We start from the raw sequence: 9,201 nt of genomic DNA, 5'->3' as shown, positions 1-9,201 counted from the left end.
AGAGAGAGAGAGAGAGAGAGAGAGAGAGAGAGAGAAACTGAGTGCAGTCGCTCTCTGTGCCTGAGTCATCTCCTGCAAATCACACCTTCTCAACATCTGCTCTGGAATTGCCTGGATCCATTTAATCTAATCCACAGTAGAACTTTCAACTTTTCCTCCTAACCAGGAGCTTTGAAAACTTGCCTTGTGTGTGTTATATGGCCACTGCCAAGTGTTGAAGCATTCCACCAGACTCCACCTGGGTTAGTGTCCTAATATTCAGCCTCTTTCATCACTTCCCTCCCAAAACACATCAAGGCTAAGTCTCTTCTGCTAAGTGGTTGTTTAAGAGTAAAACATGGGACATGTTCACTTCTTCTAAAAATATATATAAATTCAAGTTTTCCTGATACTAAAATTAATGAGAATGTCATGTAGAAATGTAGGAAAATGGAGGCTGAAAGATGACTCCATCAATGAAGTATATGCCTCATAAACATGGGGACTTGAGTCTAGATTCCCAGCATTCACACCAAAGCCAAGCATCATGGTGTGTAGCTATAACCCCAGTATCAGGGGAATGGAGCAGGAGAAATTTACTTTCTAGCTGGTTTGCCTAAATTGCTGAGTTCCATAGTCTCCATCTCAGAGAGCAACAGAGAATGAATGACACCCGGTGTCAACATCTGGACACACACAGTGTGTGTGTGTGTGTGTGTGTGTGTGTGTGTGTGTGTGTGTGTGTGTTGGTACATCTGTATACAAACAAATATACATACATAAGAAAGAAACAGGAAAATACAGAAATATTTAAGAAAATACATAAGAAAATATTGATTTTCCCTTATTGATTATCCTTTATTTCCCCTGTGTTTAAAAAGCATGCATTAACAATGCACATCAACTTTCCTGGCTTTCTTCTTCCATGCACTATTCCAATATGAACAAATCCTGTGTCATTTAAGAGATTTATAATTTTTATTTTTAAATTCTGCAATTATAAGAGGCAATTGCACAGGCTGTGATTTACTAACTGCCTTCCCCCTATTTAAAAGCATTGATTCTTGTTGGTTTCCAGTGGCTGTGAGGAGGAGGGAGTGGGGACTTTTTATTTAATGGGAGCAGAATTTTAGTTTTATGAGATGAGTTCTGGAAATGGATGGTGAGGGCTGCATAGCATTATAGAATGCATTTGACACAGGGAAATGTGTGGGTAAGATGGCAACTCTTCTGTTAACCACAATAAAAACACAGGTGAAACGTTGATTCCAGCCAGCTTTTTACTGCTGGGTTGCATGCCTGAACCCTCTAGTGTCCAGTGACTGTGCAGAAAGACAATGGCTTTGAGATGAGGAGCAAACAAGGCTCCCATTTCCCATTTGTTTTGAAGCCCCGTTTGTCCCCATTGCTTCTCTGCAGACTAAATGCAAGTCTGGATTGCTCTTGTATTCAGGGCACAGCAGCATGAGGTTGATAGATTACTCAGCAATGATGCTTCTAGTTCTGCTTTATGGAGGTAAGCAGGTATGCAGCAGGCAGAGGCAATGGTGGCAGAGGGTGTCTATGAGGAGAGAGATTCCAATCTGGAAAGTACAGTCATAGGTTGCAGAACTATACTGGCAAAGAAAAGAATTGTCTCACCTAGAGGGGAGAAATGCATATTTCAAAGACAGATCATACTGTGTGCTGCTTCTCCTTTGGAGATATAAATTGCTGCAGGAAGAAAGCCTTTTTCACCCCAGTGGCTCAGGGTGGGATTGCTTTGAGTATCTGACACTTACCTGCCTCTTATTTCAACTTAGGAAATGATGCCCTTCTTAGTCATATGCCCTACGGCATAAGTGAAAAGCAAGTGCAGTCAGTAAGACGCATGAAACCCTGAAAACAGTTACCAGCTCTACAAAATCATGCTGGAGACTCTTAAAATGAATCAATATCTTAAAATATTTAGAAGAAATCAACAGCAGCATCTAGGTGCAAGAGATTAAAAAGCATGATCTCAGAAGACAGTGGTCAGGACGTGGTCTGTTGGCAAAGCCAAACTCAAACCCAATCCAGCTCCCACTCATCTTGAATATGTATCACTTTCAAAACTGACGGGTTTCTACATCCTTTCAAATCAACTCTTATATCTTTTTAACTTTATTTTCCATGAACAGTATCTCCATTCAAAGCCACCTTTAGTTAACCTTTAGTTAAAAGGCAGAGAGGGTGTCGCCCCAAAGTGGCTTGATTTGAGACAAACTGTGCTTTTATAATGTTTCTTCTTCCCAGGGAGAGAGAGAGAGAGAGAGAGAGAGAGAGAGAGAGAGAGAGAGAGAGAGAGAGAGAGAGAGAGAGAGAGAGAGAGAGAATGAGAGAGTAGCTGTGTGTAGCTGCATTCACCTGCACAGGTAGAGGCTAGCGATTGACATCAGTATCTTTGTTGATTGGTTTGAACCTCATTTTTTGAGATAGGGTCATCTTGATCCTGCCTCCTTAGCACTGTAGTTATAGGCACATGCCACCATGTCTTGTTTTTTTTTTTTTTTTTTTTTTTTTTTTTTTTAATGTGCGTGCTACGGATCCAAATTCAAGTTCCCATGGTTCTGTGGAAGCACTTCACCAACCAAGCCATCTCCCCAGCCCTAGGTTGCATATTGTATTTGATTATCTATTGGTCTCAGTGAGAAAACTAGATATGATAAATAAAATTTGCCTTATGGGAGTATTGGAATATATGTTAAAGAGTGAAAAGTCCATTGTTTCCTTTTTAATTTTTCTAATTTTATTTTGGGGATCTTTTGTCAGCCCTCAATCTAATGATTGTTCTGATCATTTAGATAGTGTCTCCAGGCAGTTAATTCCAGCAGACCATAGGGTTGATAATATTCAATATGCACCTGACGTGTAGATAGATGTTCAATAAATATTTGTCATCTGTATCACTAAGCATATGGTTTGCCTATAACTGTAATATTATAGACAACACCAAAAAGCAGTTATTGACAAATTCAATGAGATGCTTCTGTTGCTTTGATCACATCAATTATATATTAATCTCTGCTGAGTCATGGGAAATGTAATTTATACAAATACTTTTAATAATTAGTGTTCATTGTTGACTTGACAAAATCTAGAATCACCTGGGAGATGGGACTTTGGGAAAACCTGTGGGGGTTTCTCTGAAGTTAACTGATGTGGGACTTATCTTAATTGTGGGTAGCACCATTTCACTTGTGCAAGCTGGGGACTTTTTTATGGTGGACACGGTGTGGCTAGCTTCTTTTAGCTGATGCTCTGTCTTTCCTTCCATGATGGACTGTACCTTGAACTGTGAGCTAAATACACCTGCCTATCCTTTTCTTCGTTCCCTCCTCCTTCCCTCATTTCTTCCTTCCCTCCTTCCCTCCTTCCCTTCTCCCCTCCTTCCCTCCCTCCCTCCCTTTCCTTTCTTCCCTTTCTCCTTCCTCCTTCCCTTCCTCCCACTCCTTCCCTCCTTCCTCTTCTCCTTCCTTCCTTCCATCCTTGTTTCCTTCCTTTTTTCCTTTCCTTCCTTCCCTCCCTCCTTTCTCCCTCTCTCCTTCCTCCCTCCCTCCCTTTCTCTTCTTTTCTCCCTCCCTCCCTTTCTTCTTCCTTCCTTCCTTTCTTCCTTCCTTCTTTCCTGTTACTTTTGTCAAGGTATTTTATCACAGCAGCAGAAAAGAAACTAAAACAAGGCTCACTTTGAGAGACAATGTCACATTGGCATCTCTTTGTTCTTCATATTTTGCCTGTAAAGAAGAGAATCAGACAGGTTTTCCTGGGCATGATTCTGACCAGCATGGATTCAGCCAGAAACAGTGTCACCCTGAATAACAAGAGCTTGAGAAATCAGTTCAGATTCACACATCTCATTATCATTCTTTCCTCTTCCTTTTGACTGAGTCAAAGAATCAGTCACACTTTCCAGTCCTCAGGTAGTCAAATGGCAGCTGACTCTTTATACAGGTTCCCCTGAGCCTCGAGGACCTATTGAGATAATGCCCAAGGCTTGTGCCTCCAAGGAAGCCCTCAGCAAATACGTCTCTGAGCTCTGCCTGGAGGAACCAGACTGTCACTGCCAGTGTGAGGGTCTTTTCTGTGTGAGCTCCAAGCAGAACTAGCAGCTCTTTATTCCTAACGATATAGTCACGCTGATTCCAAGGCACAGGACCCTGAGACCAAGATTGAGGGCCCTTTGACATTGGGTGATTCCAGTATTAGGAAGGGTGCCTTTTAACAGACTCCATTTCAATCTTTTTCTCGGATTATAGTCATGCAAATCAAGGTTTCTCTGAGGTTTGGGGTCAGTTCACCCTCTCTCCTTTATGTCTATGTACCCTTAAGGGCCACCACAGAGCTGGTTACAAATACAGATTCTAGACCTTATCCCAGCAGGTCCTGACTCAACTTAAGGCTGGAGATTAAGGTGTTCAGATATTTACTCCCATCCTGTGAGATTTTTAAGCACAGGTTGTGACTGGTCCAAGTTTGAGGAAACACTGCCCTGCAGCGTAAGAGCAACACTGCAGGTTGCAAGTTGGGTTTTATTCTTTTCCTCCAAAGATCAATGTCAAAGGAATTCCCACTGGGTATGATTACACCCTTCGCGGGGTGCCCAGGAACAATTATTATCAGAACTAAATTTAACTAGGATGGGAGGGACTATGTACTGTCAAATGGGCTCCAGGTGCACTGTCATTTTCTTGTATGCAAATCGTAGCCATGGGAGTGCTACAGGGAGAAGAGCAGAGTAGGGAAGAGTGCCACAAAGACACAGGAAGCCTGCTGGAAACAGACACTATAAAAGCACTGACTCCCTCTAACCTGTCTCCAGCCCCCTATGATCTACTAATTTGTCTAAGGTGGAAGCATGGGTATCTGGGCCTTGCAAACTACAGGTAATTATTGTTCTGTACTGTAGCATCAGAGGTGCTAGGGAGGCATCTCCACTTGCAGCTGGAGACGCTATCAGGTTGACCTTGAACTACAGAATGATCTTGAACTGGAGGGTACCGGCATGGCTGGAAGAGATGCTTGAAGTGCTACCCTTGTCCAAGAGTTGAAAAGATTTTATTTTTAAATACTGAAGTAGGTTTAAAATGGACTACCCATGCCCCACTTCCATCTCTGATTATCTTTTGAAATTTGTGACTTCTCATATATCTTATAAAAACTGAGGGAGTTAGGCATGGTTGCACATGCACTTAATCCCAACATTTGGATGGCAGAGCTAGGCAGATCTTTTGTCTATAGCAAGCTTACCAGCTTGCTCCTCTTGATATGCTCAGACTGTTTTCTAGTTGCACCCAAGAATACCAGTCCAGGGATTGCATCTCCCACAGTTGGCAAGGTTCTCCATATTAATCATCAATCAAAAAAGTGGGCGCTACAGATTTGCCTATAAGCCAGTCTCACGGAGGCATTTTCTCAATCAAAGAGTCCCTTTTCCCAAATGACTTTACCTTGTGTCACTGCAAGGTTGTATGCAGAGTCATGTGCCCAGATAGAGAACACTCAGTTATTTAAACAAATGAATATTAAATCTGCCATAAAGGAAACACAAATCCTACCCTTGTTCTCTTATATCTTGGGAAAGGCAAAGCCCAAGCTTTCTTTCATGGTACCTAGGCCCACCCCTCATAAATGCTTTTCCTTGAGATGGCAATGGACCAGCTGTGACTCTGTCCATGCTCCCTAAGTCACCTCCATCAGGATCACTAGTGTATGTATGTAGGCTAAAGTCCTCGGTAATCCACACTCGGAATTTCAGACCTGATGGGGAAGCTGTGCTCACAATGTTGAAGGTGATTCTCAGATACGCTAGGGTTTGATATCTGCTCTTGAATGCTTGTGCATCCTAATGATGCCTTTTGACTTCCAAGGCTGTGGGGTTTTTTTTATTATTATTTCAGAGTCTGCAATTTGTGCATAAGTTCCAGAGGACTCTGTCACAATAAATGCTGGGCTGGAGTCAGCCTTCTGCAGCACTCAACACACATACATGAAAATGCTAGAAGAGAAGGCTTCTCCTTTTTGTTATCTGGTTAGACATGGTATGTATATAATATATACATATATATGTATACAATATATATGTGTATATATATATATATATTTAAAAGGAAGGAAGCACAGTGCCTTATTTACACACAGTAGCGATTTACATAAGGAATTAAGAACTGCTAATTAGGAAGCATGAAATTCCTTGATCATTTAAAATGTGGACAAATACCCCTCACAGAGTAGCAGTGAGCTACAGCCATACTCTGTATACTGGTCTACATCCATCTTGGTACATCCCATTCTGGTAAAGGAAGCTAATTGAATGGCTAGACTAGGAAACTGAACTTGGGCATTTGATTTTCCTAAGGTGTCCAGAACATCACTTCCTCACAAACATACCTAGTTCTCCATCCCTCCAGAATGTGCAGGTTTGGCATCAAGAGTGCCTTAAAGGCCTTAATGAGAAACCCAAGTGCTCCTTCTCTAGCATCCCCATGACCTGTAAGAGTTCACTACCTGCATTACAATGAACTCCTGGAATAATTGAAATTTTTTTTTTATATTTTCTAGGAGACACTGGCATCACAGAATACAAAAATGATATCACCAGTCATCATTTCCCAGCTGATTGATGAAAAGAAATCTATGGAAAATGGAGCCGTGTTGCCACAAGCAATTGCTCAGCCTCAGCTGTGTCCCACAAAGCCAGCTTCGGCCAGGCACGGTGGAGTGAGCACGAACAGGCCATTTGCTTTATCTCCAGACAGATTGGGAAGTTTGACTCCATCAGGTGAACAAGAACTGGAGATAGAACCACTGTCTACAGGAGACAATGTAGGCAAAGGCCCCCACAGTGGGTTCTCATCTATCACCATTACTGCCCGACGTGTGGTTCCTCCAGCCAGCAACTTGGTATGGGACACTTTTAAGGACCCACTGTGTCCTAAGTGCAAGGCCAAGGATGCTCTGTTCCAAGGCCCCCCAGTTCTGGCTAGTGATGCCCATCTCAGTCAGCACACTAGACCCTTTAGCTGTACAGAGTTCTCCAGCAATGGCTCTGTAGAGGGGCTGAAGGTTTCCCAGGCTCACTCAAGGCTGGGTGCAAGGCAGGACTACTGGGTCACCCACATGGATGACAATAAGGACAGTTTTTCTTCAGACAATTCACCATCAAGGAAAGTTCCACTGGTGTTCAGTTCTTGTGTCCACCTCCGGGTGTCTCAGCAGTGTCCCAATGCCATTTACTATTTAGACAAGTCTCTTTCTGTTCCTCTTGAGCCACCTCAAATTGCTAGCCCCAAAATGCACAGGTCTGTCCTGTCTCTCAGCCTCCGCTGTAGTTCCCACCAGTTAACAGCAGATGGAGTAGACAGCCCAGCTAATGGAGAGCCAATCAGCAGAGCTCCATCGAAGGAACTCTCGGAGGGAAAGGAGGACCTCTTAGGCCCACAATGGAACCAACCACAAGAAAGTCACTGGAAGGAGAGCCCAACATTGGTGCCAGTACATTTGGGGAGTGGCGCATGCCCTCGGACTGGCTCCTTTCCACTAGAAAAGGTCAAATTTGCAGATGTGGGAAGGAACCAGGTCCCAGTACGAAAGGAAAAAGAGGACCAAGAAGAGGACCGTGCAACATATACCAGTAGCAGGCTCGCCAACCAACTCTCCATCCATATTCCTGGTTGGAGTTACAGGGCTGGTAAGTAGACATTCACTTGTAGGATTGTACCCAATATCAGTGTCCAGCTAAGGGAGTGCTACTGAATTTCTTCTGCACAGCTCATCCCAGTAGATCTATCACACGGTATAGTGGTGTGTGTGTGTGTGTGTGTGTGTGTGTGTGTGTGTGTGTGTGTGTAAGTACAGCATGTTTCTTAATGGGAAAGTTGGAATGTTCCTTACCAATCAACAGCAAAAGGAATCATGTGTCCTGGGTTGTGTCTGGAGCATCCTGGCTGGGCTTTGTTGCTATTTCTGCTATTTCAGGACTAGACAGAATTTCCCAGGTGGGCTTTCCCGAGACCCTTTGGCTTTCAGGAGAGGAAACAAGTCTGTCTTGGAGGGAGGGAAGCAGCCCAGATTTCTCTGTCTCTGTCTCAGTTGTACTTTCTGTGAGTGTGACTGGTTTATGAGTCATGGACTTTCCACTTGGGGAAAATATTTGAAAGAAATAATAGTAAAACTGAAAATGCAGCATATGCATAATAATTTTATAGCATGAATTTCTTATCCATTTAGCATTTATTAATTAATAAAAATGACTGTGAAACACTTAAAAACTATAATGCATGTGGAAGTGTTAAATGATGTAATTAATTTTAACAAGTGTAGATATATTGGATGTTCAAAGATCTTTAGCACCGTCAATTCAATATAGCCTTTGGATTGATTAAACTATTGAAATGCCTGCATCAACAGACGCACTGCAAGCAGTCATTCTGTGTTCCAAAGATAAACGCCACTTTCGTATTTAAGGCAAGTGCTCAAGCTGAATGCTTTATCCTCCTTATTGATGATGATTCCAGAAATAGAGAGACTGTACTCTATGGTGAGCATGACTAGATGCTCTGTTTAACAGTATAGAATAATCACTTGGAAGTTTTTTTTAAAAAAAAAAATCTCACTAAAGACTCTTTAAAAATAACCAGATCTAGAGCACAAACACATCTCAGGGCAGAGTGGCTTCCCTGTGGCTTTGAAAAGAGGCTGGCTGTTCCTAGGCGGGTCAGTGGAGGTTAGTTCTGCTTCCTGTGGGGCTGACATCCCTCAGAATAGTCATGTATTATAGAGACTGTAAATGTATTTAGAGCCTGACTCTAAATCACAAGACTGCATCCTATCATCTGAAGAAAGCCACAGAGGCTCAAAGAACCCTGAGTGCCACTTTCCTATTTTTCTAGTTCAATGAATGTGGACAGTGACACAGCCACTCCAAGCTCTTATCCTTCACTCAGTAACTAGTGTTCTTGAATGTCTTCAAGCTTAGGTTTATTTCCTATTCTCTATCAGCTCCAGATGAAATTATTGAAGAGAAGAAGTATCATGTGAGCCTCTGCAGTTTCTATCGCAACATCCAACACCACAGAAACATCAAGGATTGAGAAGATATGCAAAGAAATAGTTCCTAACTCTAAGGCCCAAAGGACAGCAGAGAGCCATATGTCTTTTAGAAAGCTGTGCTCCATTAGAATAGGGGGTAATTTATTGTTTGGGGCA

At 42.5% G+C, this 9,201-nt stretch overlaps 1 protein-coding gene across 4 annotated transcripts in view; it reads left to right on the top strand.

Annotated features, from left to right (window-relative positions):
- Positions 1-9,201, top strand: part of CUNH10orf90 (chromosome unknown C10orf90 homolog) — a 147,751-nt gene that overhangs the window by 66,660 nt on the left and 71,890 nt on the right. For all 4 annotated transcript variants that reach the window (XM_031388634.1, XM_031388631.1, XM_031388632.1 and 1 more), the window contains exon 3: positions 6,556-7,684. In XM_031388634.1, coding sequence (XP_031244494.1) covers positions 6,556-7,684 — 1,129 coding nt within the window. The remainder of the gene's footprint in view (positions 1-6,555; positions 7,685-9,201) is intronic.

This window comes from Mastomys coucha, unplaced genomic scaffold, assembly GCF_008632895.1.
Source record: "Mastomys coucha isolate ucsf_1 unplaced genomic scaffold, UCSF_Mcou_1 pScaffold21, whole genome shotgun sequence".
NCBI classification, from domain to species: domain Eukaryota; kingdom Metazoa; phylum Chordata; class Mammalia; order Rodentia; family Muridae; genus Mastomys; species Mastomys coucha.
The sequence above is the reverse complement of the archived record's forward strand: the minus strand, read 5'-3'. Positions and strand labels throughout refer to the sequence as shown.